This window comes from Diplotaxodon limnothrissa, linkage group LG6 (genome assembly GCF_057381915.1).
Source record: "Diplotaxodon limnothrissa isolate DT_005_m linkage group LG6, D_limnothrissa_male_GT1.1, whole genome shotgun sequence".
NCBI lineage: Eukaryota > Metazoa > Chordata > Actinopteri > Cichliformes > Cichlidae > Diplotaxodon > Diplotaxodon limnothrissa.
The window spans coordinates 5,837,369-5,857,746 of record NC_140601.1 but is presented as its reverse complement, the minus strand read 5'-3'; the positions used below and the strand labels follow the sequence as shown (position 1 = coordinate 5,857,746).

General features: G+C 40.4%; 1 protein-coding gene across 1 annotated transcript; it reads left to right on the top strand.

Annotated features, from left to right (window-relative positions):
- Positions 1-6,820: 6,820 nt before the first annotated feature.
- Positions 6,821-19,402, top strand: LOC146630002 (sialoadhesin-like). The gene is made up of 10 exons (XM_085355395.1): positions 6,821-7,134; positions 9,795-10,144; positions 15,396-15,752; positions 15,835-16,095; positions 17,284-17,544; positions 18,194-18,454; positions 18,555-18,815; positions 18,904-18,991; positions 19,112-19,169; positions 19,298-19,402. The coding sequence occupies exons 1-10, from the start codon at positions 6,821-6,823 to the stop codon at positions 19,400-19,402; spliced, it is 2,316 nt and encodes a 771-aa protein (XP_085211521.1).
- Positions 19,403-20,378: the final 976 nt, after the last annotated feature.

Below are 20,378 nucleotides of genomic sequence, written 5' to 3'. Positions count from 1 at the left end.
AGCATGAGGTATCGTCAGCAAAATATGACCTGCAGAAATATGAACATGGTTGCAGTTTTCAATACAAAATAGCAAAGAAAAATCCTAAGGTTAATGCGATAGATATGATAAATAACCTAAATATATAAGAAAAACAGTTCTTCAGTCGTCTCCTGGCCTGGTCCCAGGTTCGAGAGACACAGAATAAGCGTCGTATGATGACAATGGGCATTTCATTTTCTCCATTATCAGGATGGAATGAGTCTAGCTTTATCAGGTTAGACATCATGTGGTACTTTTGGCTTTCTGTTCCTGCTGGATGTTTGAGTACCTTGTTGTTGTTCAGGTGAAGCATCAAAGAGCTCTCTGAGTCTTGGCTCTTTCAGGCGTTGTGTGTTAATCAGTGATTGTGTGTGTATGTGGATTGAATTGGATCCTGGCGCTGGCCCGCCGGAGATGTCATCTGCTTGATCGACGCCTGAGATGGTCCGATTGGGCTGGTCTTAACCCTGCTGGCATGAATCCACTGAGGTTGTCCGTCTGTGAGGATGCTGGTTCTTCGTCACTGCCAGTACAGTCTGGGGCTGGAAAACGCGCGGCCTCCCAGAGTGTCCTTGGTTTTAGCGGCTTCACCAACACGCATCTCCTTGTCTCCACTTGTAGCTGTGGAGGGGAGAGGCTTAGAGAGACAAACTTTCTGATAGTTATTATTCAGTGTTTCTACCAAATTGTGGACATAGTGTGTGTGTGACCCCATAAATAACTTCCCCAAACCTGCCAAGAGTTCACCTAAGCAAATAGCACTTACGTCCTACCATAAAACAATAAAACAAGGCACGAACTCCCTCATGCTCCAGAGTGCTCTCTGATACACACAAAGTTTGCAGACTATCAAGGGTCAAACCTTTACCAATCTACAACTAATTATAAACCCTAAGCATATATAGATATTTCTAAGCATAAATGACAATATACAGTACAAAACCTAACATTCTTTAGTTCAATGACCTTTCACTTATAGGCCATCAAAGCCTCATCTGAACATGGATGCACCACTTGCATAGGTTTAATACCTGTTGAATGAATTGTTAATCACACAGATCGCTGCAAAAATCATATAAAACAAATTTTAATGTTAATTCGTTGCTTCATATTAATCCTGGATCCCTCTCTTTTTGACACATGGACACTCCCATGAGTCAACCCATCAAAATCAGATTCCTGTCTTAAAGAAAAAGGTTAACTAGATCATATCCCAGGCAACATCAGGGCATCTCCTCCCCTGGAGCAGCACCACCCTGGACCTATAATCCTGCAATGAAAGATGTTAGTGTGTTTTGCATACATACACACCATCATGGCCCGGAAAGCAAAATCTGGAAGTGAAATCAAACTTCACACTTGTAAACAATTCTATCATAAGTGTAACAAGCATTCAACATCAGCAAAACAAGTGTCATGTGCAGGTTTTCTCAAATCAGTAAACTACAATTATTTCCCTAATTTGCCTCAAACATGGATCATCCCATGTACTCAGTTAACATTAATGTAATCAGTGACTTCTCTTAAGCAAGGTCACTCCACTCATCTATTACTAGGAGCTCAAAAGTGGCCAGCAGATGAGCTCCATGTTAAACTATTCCATAAACACTGCATCTCTTATTTGTTTTACTCATGTCACTTGTCCGCTTCAGCTGAATCTTCTAAACACAGTCTCAGAAAAACAAACATTAGCAACACACATTGACTATCCTGGTGGGCAGGCATCGGCTATCCACATTCCAGAGGTGCCATAAAAAGACCATAAAGTTATCAAACCCTAGCTGTGGAAAGAATGTCAGTCACATGTAAGCCCAGAAATCCTATAGTAGAAAAACATTAACTAATCCTCTTATAAACCACATGATCAAACACATGAAAAACTGTAATGCTGTAGAAAAGAAAATACAAATGTTAGCGCTTGCGCAGATGTATACAATTTCTCACAGTGATCTCTGAGCAACACAAAATAGGGAATAGCACCCTTAGTAAATGCACAGACAGAGAAAGTGGCATTTCACAGGTTAAATCATCATGCACCCTCGAATGTTGCTGTCATCTTACTGCTCCTGTAACAAAAAACACATATAGATTCATCCACCCTTTGTCCTGTCTAGGTGGAGATTAACTTTGAGTCGTGATCAAGTCTTGTCAGCTTTTACCAGTCGGTCAGTCAGTTTGTTTTTATTTTATTTCCATTCATACATTCATTCATTCTTTGTTTCTTTCTTTGCTGATAGTGGAACATGTCGTCGCATTTTAGTTTCCACTTCCAGCAAAATGACGTCATCTCAAAAAAGAAAAAGAACTTTAGATAGGATTACATCGCTGAATCCAGTTTTAGGCTGGGACACTTATAATAAGTGGCCTTCTCCAAAGCCCAATTTAATGTGGAGAAAACTCACTTGTCACAATTTTCTCGACGACGTGTAGCACCTTTAATTCCCGACGTGCGGATCTGCTTAAAGAAAAGAAAATAGACAACAAAATCAGTGCCTGTTTAAAAGATAAAAATGGAAAATAACAGATTATCAAACAAAACTCTCAGTGCACTGTAAAAGTATCAAAATAAAAAGGCCTTTAAGTCATGACACAAACTCCTCATCAACTTCACAACAGAAGAAGAATCATCAGCTAAATTCACTCCAAATCAACCATCAGCTGCACAACACACAATATAATCCTAATGTCATATTAGCTATGAGTTTAATCACCAGGTCTGTGCTCTTCACTCATTTAGGTCACAGATCTATTTTATTCAATTTTCACAAAAAAGTTTGTTCTGACGTATTCAAAGTTGTGTATCTAGATACAGAATTCACTCGCACATCAAAACAGGAAACTCGGTGTTTTGGAGTTTCCACTTAACACACAAACTCTAACACATCTCATTCACTCGTGCTAAAATTCAATCACCTTTCATTAATCTAAAACCAATCAACTAATTTGCATATCAGCTATTAACCCACTAAGTTGACAGGACAACAGGAAAGCATGTTCAAAATGTTATCACAAAAGACAATTTCCCTTATACAGTAAATTACTTATGCTGCATTAATCAAGCAGGAAGCTTCTCCCAATTTACCATTTTAAACACTAAATTTATTGCCTGATCACTGATTTATCAAACCAGGATTTTTCTCCCACAAAAGTTAAATTGCTGTCCTGCAACCTACAGAGTCAATTTTTTTTTTTGAATAAATTTGGTTTTGATAACAAGTGTCTGCTAAATTGACACTATTTTAACACTGATGAAAGACAACAAGCTAATTTTCATTGCATGTGTGTGGGGCTGTATATCCAGCAGAGCATGCAATGTGCTATGAGTTTCACTGGTCTTTACATCACACGAGGTGACTTGGACAAGATAATAAACAGACTCACACACTTAAAATGTTGTCTAATCTTCATGAGTTCTCTTGTGTTTGGAGTGTTAGTATGGTTAATGCATGTTTTGTTTTTGTGTGATTTTGTATATGTTCCTATTCTCGCAGTGTTTAAAACTCCGTCTCAATTTTCCACTTAAGCAGTCAGTTTTCTTTTCCCCAGGTTTGCTAACCCAAATTTTAATTACCCACATTTAATAACAAAATTTGTGTTCTCACCACTCTCATTCTATTGTCCTCTGATGCGGTTGCTGAAGTGCTGCTGCTGCTGCTTTCTTGGGAGACTTCTAGCAGGTCCTGCCGGTTTCTTGGCTTTTTGGCCGCGACGGGCGTCTTGGCTTTGGTCTCGGTAGCCTTGTTCATCTTGAAAGATCCGGAGGCCCCTGGTCTGTACCAGAGTGCCGTTCGCCACCAGGCTTTTGAAGGCGGTCTTGACACGGGCTTTGTTCTTGTCCACATCCACAGCCTGCTTGAGAGCGGCCGCGGACATGCCGTTGCCTTGAAAGCGGCCACGGCTTTCACAATCAGCTCGCCCACGCTGGGGCCGACCCTCGGCTTGGACCTCTGCACAGGGCGTGTTTATGATGGAGCTTTTCCGACCACAGCCGGCACGTTGAGCGCTTTCATGTAGCTATGGTCGCTAGCGGCATGTAGCCTGCCGAGTCACTCAGTCCTTTCTGAACATGTTGACATGCTGCCGCCGCCGAACCTGGCCTCAGATCCAGCAAGCTCAGCGCTCTGATCTCCAAAAAAAGAGTCCCGAAAGCCAGAAAGACGTCAAATAAATGTCTCGTTCTGAGAGCTCGGACAAAAACTGCTCTTCACACCGCCATCTTGTTCGCCCCTCCGTGGAAGTCATCCAATCAGATAGGAAGATAGGTTTTGCTTTTCTTCTTCTCTGGTGCTTTTTTGCAGCCTCTGCTCCGATACTGCCGCTGCTGATCAGGTTTTTTTTCAGGTAAAAGTGAGAGTTTTGAGACAGATCGTGCTATAAATAAGTCAGCCAGAAACTTGGCTTGAACGTTTCCAATTATTAAACTATTGTTTAACAACTATTATTTAAATTTTCGTCCAACCGCTGCATGTGGAAAATTGATTCGGGTCTGCTTTTCACCTGAAAGTGACAAACTAAAGACATGTTCATTATTATCATCACTGCTTAATCAACACACATCTCTCTCTTTTTGTTTGTTTTTTTTTTTTAAATAGCTAGTGATCTGCAGTATCACAGCTCTCACAATCAAAAACAATTATTTTTACACAGCGCACAAAAACACCGTGACGTCAGACACACTCACACTCACTCTTTCCTCTACGTAGAGTTTACACACTTGAAAGATGGCACATCTAAGGTTAATTTAATTATTTGCTAGCTTTCTCTGAGTGAGCAACTTCTCACTTTTTAACGTACGTTTCAAGACAACAGGCAACTTCCTGTGTCACTTTTTGGTGAGCAACTTCTCACTTAACGAGCCACTTCTCGCTTAACGAGCAACTTCTCGCAAAACAACAGGCAACTTCCTGTGTCTTTCTGCTTTTAATTTACTGCTTTTAACCCTTGTATGGTAATCGGCTCTGTGAGACCCGTGTTCAGTTTTCTTTTCTTTCGTTTTTTTTTTTTTTTTTAAACAAAAGTTAAACAATTAATTATTCTTTCACGTGTAAATTTGTTGTGTCTTTCCACTTGATTATAACTGATTTATTCATAACATTTTATATAAAAGAAAAACGAGAAGCACATTAATTCATAGTAATTTAACATAAAATTGTTTGATAGTGTTAATTTGGAAAGCCACAACTCTAGCGGGTCCACCAACACCACACAAGGGTTAATTTACTTTATTCGGGGACTGAGGAAGTCGTCAGTGTCTCTCTGGATCACTAAGTGAAACTTCGTCAGCATATCCCGTTTTTTTATGGATCGATCACTGAGAGAGGTATAATACAGTCTTTATATAAATATGAAAGACGCATATTTACCTTCTGTCAGCCAATCCCACTTCTGACACCAAAATTGAAGGAAATCTCTGTCATAGATCGAGTTTCCTCCTAAAGCGTGGGCACCAATAAGCAGAGTTCATCCTTTAACATATAACAAAATTAAAATATTCTCATGCATGATCAACGGGCAATCACGGTACCGGCCGGAGTACCGGGAGCAGTTCAGAAGAACAAGAAGACACGGAGACCGTTCTAGGTGTCATTCCAAACTGACTCAGAGGTTTATTTATCATACAACAGCTTATATAGAGGAAAAAGGTTCGTGTGTCAGCTTTCCCAGTTCAAACCGGTACAGACCAAATAAGGAAACGTCTTCCTGCCTTGTGAGCAGAGAAGTATCCTTTGTGTAGTTTATCAGTTCAGCTACAATTTATGATCATCCCAGCAAAATACACTCCTAGACATAGAATACAGAGTTCTTTCATTAGTGAATTCTGAAACAAACCACCTGGCTTTTTAACAAGCTCTTTTCTAAAAGATAAGGAAGGGAGGATGGGAGTAAGGAAGTCGTCTCGTCTCTGTGGTATTTTCGACCTTGGGGTACCAGCCTGTGATTCTTACACATCAATTCTTGGGTCAGAGAGAAAGAGAAAAACAACTAGTAAATGGGCCTTATTGAGTGACAGTTTTCACTACAAAGCAATATCCTGTAAATGCTACTGTGGTATCAAAATATCACAACAGTCATTGAGGTTGAGTCTGAAAGCCAATTCCATGTTAAAGTATCAAGTTTTAAATCAGAAATAAACATGGCTTTGGGGGTGGGCGGGTTATACAGCGTCCAGAGGATGGTCTGTGTATTCAAACCCACCTCTGGCGCTGGTGCTCTACCCTCAATTTTAAATGCATATAGACACTGAGGGTTTTCGGGATCAGCCGTGCTGCTCTCTGGTAGGAAGCATCATGTTTTAAATGCACTTTAGAACAGCATGCAGCAACACTACATATGAGCGGGCGGAGGGAGGTTTGGGGTCTTCACTCACCTCCATTCTCTGTTGACCGCCGGGGCTGGGAGGTATTGGCCGTCCGATTGGGGTTCAGGATGCGGGGCGTCCCTGCTACTGCAGATATGGGGGCGGTCTGCTTGCGTCCACCCCAGGGAAAAGGGTTACATCTCATGGGTCTAGGTGTGGTTTGCCTCTCTTGGAGAAAGGGTACCTGCACCTGAGGTATAGAGTATGTTTGGGAAGTGTGATTGTATGTACAGTGTCTATTTGTGTCTGTCTCCATGTCGGGTGAGTACTTGTTTATGTGCATATGAGGGAATGCACATTTGTGTCTGTGTGCGCCTGTTCGTCGGTGTCTATACTGTATGTCAGGTCAGGTATCAGACGCCACCTCTCTGGGAACATCTCAGGTCCTCCAAGGTATGGAGGCCTATCTCCCCTACCTGCCGGTTGCTGATGCCGTCAGACATGCGTTGGTGGTTCTTGGCGTCTGGGGCTGGGGCTGGGCGCTCATGTATGTACCACCTCACTCCTGGTGGCCGCTTGGCGGGGCCTGACAACTGTGGCCCAGTTGGGCCCCTTCGGGGATTAGGGGGCCCTCAGGCCTCTGTCCTCTGGGCCTGGGGCTCGGTCCTCTCTGGTACTGCTGGCTGCCAGCAGTGCCCGCGAACACATCACTGCAGCCCCGTCTGGCTGCTGGGTGACCCTGCGTCTGAGGCTCTCCTCAGCTCTTCCCAGGCAGGTGGCACTGTTGCCCCTCTGATGGTCGTCCTTGGGTTCTCGTACTTTGGGGCCTCAATCTCCCCCATACCTGCTTCATGCCCTGAGGGACGGGGCTATGGCTCCCCACACGCCCTAGCAGATCATTACATGGAGAAACCTTTTGAATACAAGCGTGTTGATCCACACAGGCGTACACACGGGTGTTCACTGTTCATAGACACAAACTACACCTTTCTTGCCTGCTACTTCAAAGCACATTGTGTGCTGCACAATAACATTTAATATTTAGTATCTACTGTTATTTACTGTTAGCTAGTTTATTGTGATGGTGTTGTGTTTATAATGTTGCTCTCTTGTTTGTTTTTTCTTCTCTCGACAGGTGATCCAGATGATCTTTTTATTCAACCCCTTTCTCACTATCTCTTCTCCCCTCGGTTTTTCTTTCTCTCATTCTTTCTTTCTCCCTGTCCTATCCCCAAGTCATGCCTGTCCCATCTGTAACAACTGAAAATAAAATAAATACATAACAATAATAATAATAATAATAAAGGTCAATCAAATGGACCAATATGTCAAGACCATAATGAGCCACTTGGTACAGTAAACCCGCTAGACATCTTTCTTGGCCTTTACACAATAATTCTGATGAAGAAGAAAGAAAGAAAGAAAGAAAGAAAGAAAGAAAGAAAGAAAGAAAGAAAGAAAGAAATCGACAGCCTGATAAAAACCTATTTTGGTTTCTACAAATCATGACTGGGCGGTGATAGAGGTGAATGGATCTAGAGTTATGAACCCTTAGAATGACAGGTGGGTGCATTTTTGTCACTGTAAACTATTTAACATTCCAATAATAAACAAGGAAACTTGGTAACTAGTTACCAAGTTTAGCATGAATGTACAATCAGAATAACTGGCCAGCCGATGTTATAAACAAACAAACAAATACATGCATACATACACACAAAAAGACTAACAGTGTGAATGCATAACTTAAACAGTTATTGACACTATTTTAAACATTTGATTTATTTTAATTTATATATCCTTTCCTTTCAGTAACAAAAACCAAAAAACTGAGGAGGATCCAGCTACCCTGTACAGCGGCGTCAACAAAGCACTCCAAAAATATATGAACCAGAATTAGAAACTGCAATGCAGAAACCAACCCACTCTGTTTTTGTTATGATACATGGTACAAGGCAGTGCATTGAGGATGCCAAACTTTGCTTCACTTATTTGGAAGCGAAGAAAAATTCTGCAGATACACTGTATCGCCATGAGTATTCACTCACCCATCCAAATCAGGTCCTGCCTCCATGCACTTATGCAATTAACCGCTAGACGGGCATATTTATAAATAATATTATATTAGGGAAATTTTCCAAGACATATTTCTGACCTGGGGGTAGAACTGATTGTGAACTGGAAAGGGAAAATGCTTATGAACTTGCAAATTAAAAACATGATGCATTTAAAGTAGCCCTTTTTCATTTTTATTTAAGAAGAGAATTTGTTCTAGTGTGCGATGGCCAAAACTGTTCCTTTTCGTGGAGATAATTTCTCCTGCCTTATCGAAAATCCCTTCACATGGAAAAGAGGAGGCTGGAGTGCAGAGAAACTGGTAGAGATGCAGTTATACAGTCTACCTGGGTCTACCAAACCATCAGATAAAGAGAATAAATAAATTCAATTGCTGCACATTTGGCAGACTAGCAGTTTAAGATTAATTAAACAATAAAATATATATTTTTACAACATTACATGTAAAGAGTCAAGTGGAAGTTTTTCTAAAGTTATTTAATGATATTTATATTATGGAAGCAGATTTTTGACATTTTACCTTTTTCCCGTTTTCAGATAAAATAAACACGCACAAAACAAAAGCAAACAGCCAGAACAAAAAGCTGGAAAACCCACCAGATTCACCAAAATCAACTCAAAATTCTCCCACACAACAGAACCTCCTATTCCTCGCTGACTCCAAATCTCTCAGTGAAATGATCAGTGGTTCGCTATCTGTCACCATCAAAACACTCCACAAATCCCGCAAATGATTCATTTCCTTATAAACCATTGAATCAGACACCGAAGCAGTTAGGTTCTAAGTGAAGCTTCGGACGTCACTGATCACGTGGCTCTGGCCAAACGAATCAAGCTTCGACACAGTGCTTCTGAAGCAGTGTGTTGATTTTTTTAACACACACACCGGAGCTTCAGCTTCAAGCGGGCCATCACTACTGTAAATAGTTTTGTCAAGTAGCAATCGTGTATTTTGTTCACCTTGTATATATTCTTTACTGCAGCAGCCTAGGTGTGAGAAGCCATTTTTGTTGATTGAGTTTTCTCGTTTTTCATTTAGAAAGTTAGGTAAGTGAATTGTCTTTTGCTTGGTTTTCATTTGTATAGGAAAGCATAGGGACCATTAGGGAGTTTTGTTTGTTATTTTTGGCACTGCTCACTGCTGAAGAAAATAAATGGCTGCTTAGCACTTTAAAAAGATATTGTTGTTTGTGTTCTTGCTTTGGTGGAGCGGGAGTGGGCCAGTGGGTTCAATACTCGCCTAGACTAAGAACGTAACATAAATTGGGGGCTTGTCCATTCTTTTCCTTTTTTCTTGTTGGGTCTTTTGGTGAGTGGGCTCTTTCGTTCTTTGTTCATTGCCGTTGTTGCAGGTGGGTTACCTGTGTTCTGGGTTAGCTCTGCTTTTTCTGGTTGGCAGTTTTTTCTTGTGTGGGAGTATGGAATTTAAATTGGAGGATTTCACTTTAGGCCCAACTGAAGAAAAGTTGGACAGATGTAAAAAGGATGACCTCATTCTTATTGCCAATTTCTTAGATGTGACTGTGCCATTGAATGCAAAGAAAAAAGAGCTTAAAGAGCTCCTGTGTATTAAACTGCATGAAAGGGGATTGTTTGGTGAGCCAGGTCCTGCAGAGGGCGTCAAGCTGGGAGCTGTTGCTGGTATTCCTGCCCCACTGAAAAATCTCCCTTCTCAACCTGGCCCTTCTGCGGAAGAGCTGCGCATAAAGGAAGTGGAGTTAAAAAAGCAGCAGTTGAAGGTGGAAGCTTGTATATATTCTTTACTGCAGCAGCCTAGGTGTGAGAAGCCATTTTTGTTGATTGAGTTTTCTCGTTTTTCATTTAGAAAGTTAGGTAAGTGAATTGTCTTTTGCTTGGTTTTCATTTGTATAGGAAAGCATAGGGACCATTAGGGAGTTTTGTTTGTTATTTTTGGCACTGCTCACTGCTGAAGAAAATAAATGGCTGCTTAGCACTTTAAAAAGACATTGTTGTTTGTGTTCTTGCTTTGGTGGAGTGGGAGTGGGCCAACTTCTTGTTGCATTCAATACTCGCCTAGACTAAGAACGCAACAACTGTTTATAAGATTTGGGGAAACCTGCAGTCAGCTGAGACTGAAGAAGTCACTCGGATGAGTGACGAAACGTTTCTCCCACAAAACGCTACGTTCAGATGAACAGAATCAACTTTTGGAGATTTGAATTATACTCAAATATTATGCTGACTGTCATTTGCATCAAATATTTAGGGAAATCAGAGAAAAATATCATCTGCATAATAATTTGGAACGCGGTGTAAAAACAGAAATCAGAAAAATGAGTTTGTGGGACCATTAACAGCCTTTGCCTAGAAGATCTCAGACTGCGAGAAGAGGTGTAGGGTTCTAGAAGAATCAGCTTCAGGACCACCAGAGTCAGTCTGATGATATTGATCATTAGTACAGGTTTCCATACAGGAAACAAACAGGAGATACGTCCAAGCAGAAAGATTAGGTTAAGAGATTAATTTATAGAGTGATCATTTATGTGTTTGGTGCCATCAACTGCACTACTGTAAATGCTGTATCAACAATCATTCTGTACAATACGATAATTATACTTCTACAACTTTTTAGAACAGTTTATGACTTGCATAGTTCATATTTCTGTATAGTTTTCATATTTATATGCTGTTCATAGCCTGTATATAGCTTGAACACTCACTACAGCCTGTACATACTTATAGTCATAGCATATTCATAACATACTTCATACCGTGTACATTGTAACATACCCATAATAGACCCATATTTTGTACCTTCATACCTATAATTTCTGTAATATATCTATATCATGGCTAAAGCACCTTCTGGCTGGATGCAAACTGCAATTCTTTGCCTTGTACTTGTACGTGACATTCTATTTCTATTCTATTCTATTCTATCAACATACGATATAATGGAGTTTCTTTTCTTAACACAGTTACAAAAAGTGTGTGAATATTTATAATGATTTGATCAGATCCTGAGAGTTTATGGCTCACCTGCTAAAGCAAACAGATGTAGGGTGCAGTAATGACATCTTCTGCTGTTCTTGGCTTCACAATAATAACTCTCACTGTACTGATGTGTTTGGTAAGTCTGAGTTATCGGTGTGTGCTATCAAACAGAAATATGTCCATACGGAACCTGGTGCTTGTAGATAACAATAATTATCCTGTGATGCAGTTTAATAAGTAGAACAGGAACAGACTGTTAATGCATTTGTTAGTTTCCACTCTGATCACACTGCAGTCAGGTTCATGTTGAGTTTCTGTCAGTGTGAAAACCACAGGAAACCAATAATAGACTTAAGGCGTGACAAACTATTTACAGCAACGGAATAGGTAACAAAAATGTCACCTCTGGTGCATGTTCATAAAATTAATTAAACTGTCCACATTTCCTTCATTTCTGAAGCTAAATGCAGACATACTGCACTCGATACAGAGAGAAGGACCAAAACAAATCCTCCCACTGCACTCAGTTAAACTCATAATGCTCCGGTCATCTGTCTATGTGACTTCAGAAGCAGTAAAACATGGCAGCAAGTAAATAATGTGACCACATGTACACACTAATAAACAATTCTACTTTGGGCGATCGTGGCTCAAGATTTTTGGGAGTTCGTATTGTAATCGGAAAGTTGTCAGTTCGAGCCCCGTTCGATACAACGACCGTCTCGGTCGTTGTATCCTTGGGCAAGACACTTCACCCGTTGCCTACTGGTGGTGGTCGTGGCGCCAGTGTCCTGCAGCCTCACCTATGTCAGTGCGCCCCAGGGTGGCTCCAATGTAGCTTGCCATCACCTGTGTGTGAATAGGTTGATTACTGAATGTGTAAAGTGCTTTGGGGTCCTTAGGGTCTAAGTAAAGCGCTATACAAATACAGGCCATTTACCATTTCAAAGGTGAAGGGAAGATCATCATCTCTAAAGAGTCGTTTACGCTCTGGTGTGCAGGCAAAAGACAGAAATCACACTTCTGAAATATGTCAGCTTACTTCCTCTTCACAGCTTTCATGCGCACAACGAGCCAATACAAGAAAAAATGAACTTCCTGATTTAATCTGTACTGTTGAGTTGGTGATAAATATCTGATGTTTATCACCAACACAACAGTTTCAGCCTCTTTTAAGCTCCCTTGTTGATGCAGCTCTTTGCTCTTTGATCCACATTTGAAAAGCACGCGCATAGTTTATAGTACCATTATCATACTAGTGATCTGTTGCATTGTGAACTGAAGCGCCTGCTGCTACAGGTGATCATCATACAATAAAAATAATAAAGTTATTGTGGTGAGTAAACAGATATCTCAATCTTTATTTGCAGTCCTGCTGTTTCATTAACTGCTCAACTACAGGAATGCAGCTCTATTAGCATAACACCCCCAATCAGCAACAGTGACCACAGATCATTAAATGGCACAGCAGTCTCAGTCATGATGGCCATTACTCAGTACTAAACAAATAGCTGCAATTCACATGACAAATTAACAATAGCAATGATAAATGCACACAGGATAACTGAAATAGCTCTTATTAACACTGTGACTCTACTCATGAATGTCTGCATGAACGTCCCATGAGACTTTGGGTTAGTGGCCCCCCTCCCTAAGGCACTACAATGTTCTATAAAGAAAACTAAATAATAATAAAAACACAAGACATGCAGCTTGTGGGGATAGGTTAATTGGATAATCCAAATTGCCACTAGGTGTGAATGTGTGAATGCGAATGGTTGTCTGTCCCTGTGTGTTGGCCCTGCGACAGACTGGCGACCTGTCCAGGGTGTACCCCGCCTCTCGCCCTATGACAGCTGGGATAGGCTCCAGCGCCCCCCGCGACCCTGAAAAGGATAAGCGGAAGTGAATGGATGGATGGACATAAAAAATAAGAAAAACAAGTTTTCTATCAAACAATCACATTCATGCTCTGATAAATGGCCTGCATTTGTATAGCGCTTTTCTAGTCCCTAAGGACCCCAAAGCGCTTCACACTACATTCAGTCATTCACCCATTCACAATGGCAAGCTACATTGTAGCCACAGCCACCCTGGGGTGCACTGACAGAGGCGAGGCTGCCGGACACTGGCGCCACCGGGCCCTCTGACCACCACCAGTAGGCAAACACAGAGTTAGTATCTTGCCCAAGGATATTTGGCATGCCGCCAGGAGGCAGCCTGGGATCGAACCACCGACCATTCTGATTAGTGGCTGACCTGCTCTGCCACCTGAGCTACAGCCACCCCGCTGTAAAGACATCAGGGAGTAACCTGACGTTCAGTATCATGCCCAAGGATACTTTGGCATGCAGACTGGAGAAGCCAGTCAATCAAAAACAACCTTCTCATTGTCAAATGACCTGCTCTACCTAAGAGGCTTGCCTGGGATAACACATTGGACTACTGAAGATTGGAAGAAGGTATTATGGACTAATAAATGAAAATTCAAAATCTTTGGTTCATCACGCAGGATCTTGGTACGCTGCTGAGTAGAAGAAAGGATGGTTCCACAGTGGCTGTGTCCAAATTCAGAGGCATCCTTCAGAAACTGCATTTGTAGGCTGATTAAATCACAGTCAGGTGATGAAGGCTGCCCAAATTCGAAGGCTGATCCAAATGCGGCCCACAAATGCATCCACCATTTCCCTGGATTTGAAGGATGGTTTGGGTGTATCCTTTATGGCCCACCCTATCCCAGGATTCATTGCGATCCATACTGGAGAATTTTGTTCTTGTAACAATGGCGGTCGAAGTGAGAGATAAAGTGAGAGAGGAGTACAATTTTAACTGTAAGTATTAAAATCTGGTGGGATAAAAGTTTAATTCTTAAAGCAGTTGTGTTGTTAGGGTTTGGGAGTTTGCACAGACATGTTTTTTTGTAAGAATCACCTCTAAACCAGCTTGTATGATGGGTCCTGTGGTTTTTCATGTATTGCCGCTTACATACAGCTAATTTAGATTTTCTCAAATTAACCTTTTTGTGATATGTTGATCACAATGATCACCTCTTCATCAGCCACTGTGGCATATAGCTACAAGATCCATTTATACATCTTATGCTTATGAGTAGTTACAGAACAGCATGACCCTCTCAGACCTCTCAGTGAAGCCTTCTAAAGAGAGCTACTGTAAAAAGTCTTTTAAAGACATAAATTGTCTTAAAATAAAGACAGAAGAGGAAGCCCACACACAGGCTGTATGGTTTTACTGAATTGTTTTGGTCACATGCATTTCTGCAGTGTTGGTTGTTCAAAGTAAAAAAATAACTCAACTAAACCGGATGTGATGGTGGGTGCCAGTCGCTGCGTGTTGTGGCTTTTATTAGTGACTTAGAGAGCAGAAACCCACAAAGGTATCTGAGTGCAAAAAAACAGAAAACACAAAATAAATAATAATTTTTAAAAAGCTGTTTTATTATTAGTTTACTCCTAACAAACCAGACACATGAACTTTTATTATGTTCTCACACATATTATAAATTAGGATTGAATTGTGACAATGAAAAACTGACACATTTGCATCACTGTGTGTATTAGAGGTGTGAAAAGGAAGGAAGGGCGCTTTTACTAACCTGAACTCAGTTTTCTGCCTGCAGACCACATCAGAAAGGCATCTTAAGAGACAGAGTGAGAATTGTTTTTTGATGTGTCTAATTCCTGGATACATTATTTACCTGCTAACATTTCTTTTCTTCTCTGAAGTCACACAGACAGATGACAGGAGCGGCTATGAGTTTAACTGCAGCACTCAGAGGAGTTTTTATCGTGCTGCTTTCTGTGTCAGGTACTGTATGTCTACAGATAAGACCATTTGATCTTTTTGCTCTGAAAACAAACAGGTGGTTGAAATGACAAGTGAGTCAGTGATATAATAACACAAAATGTTGATCAACCGATGCAAAACCATTTTGGAATTCTGCTGTCATTGCACTAAAACAAATTCATTTACTCCAGATACAATAGCACATGTGTTATTGTGTTTTCTGATGTGCTCTGTGTTACAGTGGTACAGAGTCAGAATGGCTGGGGAGTGACTTACACTTCTACTCAGATCTGTGCTGTAAAAGGATCATCGGTGGAGATACGCTGCACCTACACATACCCACCCAGAATAAATAATGAAACTATTGAAGTTCAGAAAAGATTATGGTTTACTAAATTGCAACAAGATGTACCTGTGGATCTAAAAACTGATCCAAACTATAACGCTCGAGTGGAGTATTATTTTTTTCGGAACAACAGCACTCTGAGAATCACAGACCTGAGAGAGAGCGACTCAGCTCAATACAAGTTCAGGTTTGAGACAAACTATCGTAGTGGACGTTATACTGGCTCTCCTGGAGTCACTTTGCTTGTTACAGGTAAAAAAAAAATTAACATTGATGTTTCTATGTATCTGTAACTGTTGCATTACACATGTTTATGGGTTTTTTCTTCCTCCAGATGCTCCAATACGCCACTCTGTGTCAGTGACTCTCTCGGGTGAGATAGTGGAGGGCAGCTCTGTGACTCTGACCTGTAGCAGTGATGCTAAGCCAGCAGCTAATTACACCTGGTACAAGGAGGATGATCAGAAACCTCTCAGTAAAGACTCCCAGCTCATCTTCAGCTCCATTCAGTCTTCTGATGCTGGAGAGTATTACTGCACAGCTGTAAACGACCTGGGGACAAAAAGGACTGGACACAACATCATCATTGTGAATTGTGTGTAAAAGACCATTAATATTTTAAAAAATACATTTCTTCATATATTGATATTCTGGTACTGTAGTTCATTCAGTAGCTTCAGTAGATTATTATTTTATTCACTTTATTCTATTGGCTTAAAGACATGTACTGCTCAATTAACCCAAAGTCAAACTGCAGGGACTTTGGTACATTTAGGAAAAAGCAACCTCTGTGAATCCTTCATGTTAGTGTTCTCGTATCTGATGGATGCATGAGATGAAGGTGATAAAAGAGCATCAAAGAGTGTCTGGAGGAAGAGGAGCAACATTGCCAGAGAGCTATAAAATGAACCTGAGTGAAATACTCACGTGCATGTTTATGTTAACGGACAAACTGTCAGAAACAGACTGCATCAGGGTGGAGTAGGAAATCCTTTAGTCAGACTTGTAATCACAGCCTAGCACTGTGCAGATGCACTGGCTTTAATAAGATAACACCAGAACTGGCAGGTCCACCACTGGTGATGAGACCTGACGAGAATTCACACTGAGCACATGTGACAGAGTTTGGATTTGCTGCTTGTAATATTTATGTAAAATATCTGCCTCCTTGATTTCTTATTTTGCATTTTTGCCACTTGTTTGTTTGTGGTCATCAAACACATTTTACCATTAGACGAATGCAAAATGCAGCTTTTAAATAGTGTTTTAATTGATTTCATTTCATTTAACCCTTTAACCATCTGAATCAGCTGTGTTAGATCAAGACTGCAATTAAAACATGCAGGACACTGGTCCTCGAGGCCTGGAGTTGCCCACCCCTGGTTTAGGTTAGGGTTTAAAAGCTATCCAGCTATCGATTCAAGTGATATCTTTATTCAAAAGTTCTAGAGGTGTGATAAATTAGTAACATTTTTAAAAAGAAATCTGTAAGGGGGCAAATACTTTTTCATAGTAATGTGCCTGATCTCCACGTGTTAGCGAATGATATATTCACTGCTGGATAAAATCGTCAGACCCATTTTCAAACCTAACTCTGGGGCTCATAAATCAGGAGATTCAGACCATCTTTGGTCTAAAGAAAGCATTAAAGAATGACCCATGAGTGTTTGTTTAATGTGAGCTGTAGTGTTATTGGGCGGGGCATGTAGTTTTATCTTCTACTATGAAAACTCAATCATAATGTGTAATTAAACATTAAATATGTTCATGTTTCCTCCTCCAGATGCTCCAAAGCTTCCCTCTGTGTCAGTGAGTCCCTTTGCTGAGATAGTGGAGGGCAGTTCAGTGACTCTGACCTGTAGCAGTGATGCTAACCCAGCAGCTAACTACACCTGGTACAAGAACAATGATCGCAAACCTCTCAGTGAGAGCTTCCAGCTTGGGTTCAGCTCCATTCAGTCCTCTGACTCTGGAGTGTATTACTGTAAAGCCAGAAACAAGCTGGGGATGAAGACGTCTAGGAACAAACTTCTTGATGTAAAATGTAAGTAAAAACATGGCTAGTTGTTCACTGTGCAGCTTCAGTAAAGCACTCTGGATTCCAAATGGCTTCTGGATATACATCCCTGAGATGTAAACCATCAGTAAGACATGCAGTTAGTGGGGTTGGGTCTGGTCATTCTAAATTGTCCATAGGTGTGATTGTGAGTGTGAATGGCTATCTGTCTGTCCCTGCAACACCTGCCTCCTGCCCTATGGCAGCTGGCATAGGCTCCAGCCCCTCCGTGACCCTTACAAAGATAAGAGGATGGATGGATGGATGGATGGATGGATGGATGGGTGGTACTGTAATTGTCTGAATGCCACAAAACCCTCCACAACAGCACAGATTTGTTTCTGCTTTGAACATATTTTTTGTGATTCTGGTTGAATCTGTAGGTTTCTTTTGGTTGGGTTTGGTTTCATTTGACTTTCAGAATGATAAGTAGAAGACTTTCCTATATTTACATCCTTTGTATTGATTTGAGTGGTTGAAGGACAGAAATTAGACTCTTACATGTCACGAGAGAGACCTGATTGGCAACCAAAGGATTATGTAAATCCAATTACCTAATCCAACGATCACACTACATGAACATGCTTAAGTCATCAATGGACAGGCAAACTCTCTGTGTCTTTACCTTCTCTTTCAGATGCTCCAAAGTTTCTGTCTCTATCAGTGAGTCCCTCTGATGAGATAGTGGAAGGCAGCCCTGTAAATCTGATCTGCAGCAGTGATGCTAACCCAGCAGCTAATTACACCTGGTACAAAGACAACAAAGTACTGTCAGTAGGACAACAGGGTGTTTATCACTTTATCTCCATCAGATTGGAGGACAGTGGGGATTATTCCTGCAAGTCTGAGAATGTGCATGGAGAGGCCAACTCTACCTCTCTATCAGTGGATGTACAATGTGAGTGTTTTTTGTCAGTCTAAACGTTCAAAATACTTTTTAAGAATCTTAACAGAATTTGAATATAAATTTACATAGTGTTTAATTTACTGTTTACTAGATCCTCCGAGACTTCCCTCTGTGTCAGTGAGCCCCTCTGCTAAGATAGTGGAGGGCAGTTCAGTCACTCTGACCTGTAGCAGTGATGCTAACCCAGCAGCTAATTACACCTGGTACAAGGAGGATGATGAGTCACCAAAGGCATCAGGACAGAACTTCACCATCACTGACATCCAACCTGAACACAGTGGGAGTTATTACTGTGTTGCCCAGAACTCAAGAGGACATCAGAACTCCATCTTACAGCTGGATGTTGTGGCAGGTCAGTTTGATGCTCCTCACAGTTGAATGATCTGTGAAACTAGATGTGCAACTCAGACTTGCATCCTGTTTGTTTGTCTTCTTTTTAGTGAAATCAGTAATAATCGCGAATATCATCAGGTTGAGTCTGGTGGTTCTGATGCTGATTCCTTTGTTTTTGTTGAGTATACAGATAAGGTAATATATATGTATATATAAAATCATCAGTTCCATTACTTTTCTTTTCCCCCCAACTTTATCTTTAAAGCTGCTGATTCAGTTTCAATAAAAATTGATTTGTTATTGGAATTTATCCAGGAAGAAGAAACAGGCAAACTTACATACTGGAGCAGGTGGACCTGCTGATATGATCCAGGTAAGAAGTGCTACACAACAGACAGTTTTTGCAATATGAATTAGAGCCAGTAATAATTTTACCACAATGCAATATATGTTTAAAGAAGCTCTTTTAGTCTTATCATTATTTTAATGTCTCTCCATCAGTTAGATTCTCATTCTGTTTATGAGAACCTTTCAGCCTTAAAGGCCTTCGCAGCAAGCACAGACAGACAAGAAGGTGCAGGAAGATCTGGAGTGAAGTCCAACTAGCTGAGAGTCCTGCATGGAAGAAACATAATGAACTGAAATCCATGTACCTCGTAAATATTATTTACTTGTTGAACCAGATTAAAAATGATTTAAAGAGAGAATTGTCATCCCTAAAGTAGGACACATTAAACTTAAGCTTTTTTCTTTTTCTTAAATTTAGCAACACATTTCAAAACAAATTTTGTATTAATTTTATTGCTACCGCATGATGATGTGATGCTTCACAGAGCTAATGAGATATTTGTAAGACGTTTTGCTTTCTACTTTATTTGCCCTTTAGATCAGTGAGCTTTTGTTTGCTGTTAAACTGTGAGATAAACTGTGGGAAACAGTTTCAGCCTTCTGTTGTATACTTCTGATGTTTTTGTAAATACAAAATGTAAAGTCTTTTTTACATCAAACTCACACCATGTATCTCCCCTCCTTGTAAACAACAGCAACTTCTTCAACTGAAGTTGTAGCATCATTTCGGTTTTCTCTAAATGCAGGGTGAAGGTTTGTAGAAAGTTTTCTTTTTTTCAATTTAGCTTTAGATTGTTCTAACGTTTATTTTCAGATTGCATTCTCCTATATTAAAGACAAATACAGTTTACATGTATTTTTTTCTTCTGAATCCTTCTGTTTTGTCAACAGAAAGATTAATTTATCCAGAGACACTGTGTGCTATGTACATTTTTGAAACCAGCGAGGCTTTGTGCAGATGTAAAAAATTCATATACATTTGTTGCATAAAATAGTTGATGTCAATCAGAAGAGAGGTGATAACCTAATGCTGTAGCAGGTATAGTCATCCAGCTCTGATGTTTATCTGATCACTCTATTTGCATTAAATCACATATATTTGTATATTTCCTCCATAAGCACTTCTTGAATAAAATCTCTGATATATCTTTGATATATTAAACAGGGCTAAACATGTAAAATAAAAATGGTTCCAAAGAAATAATATTAAGATGAAGCTCCTGTCTCCTCACAT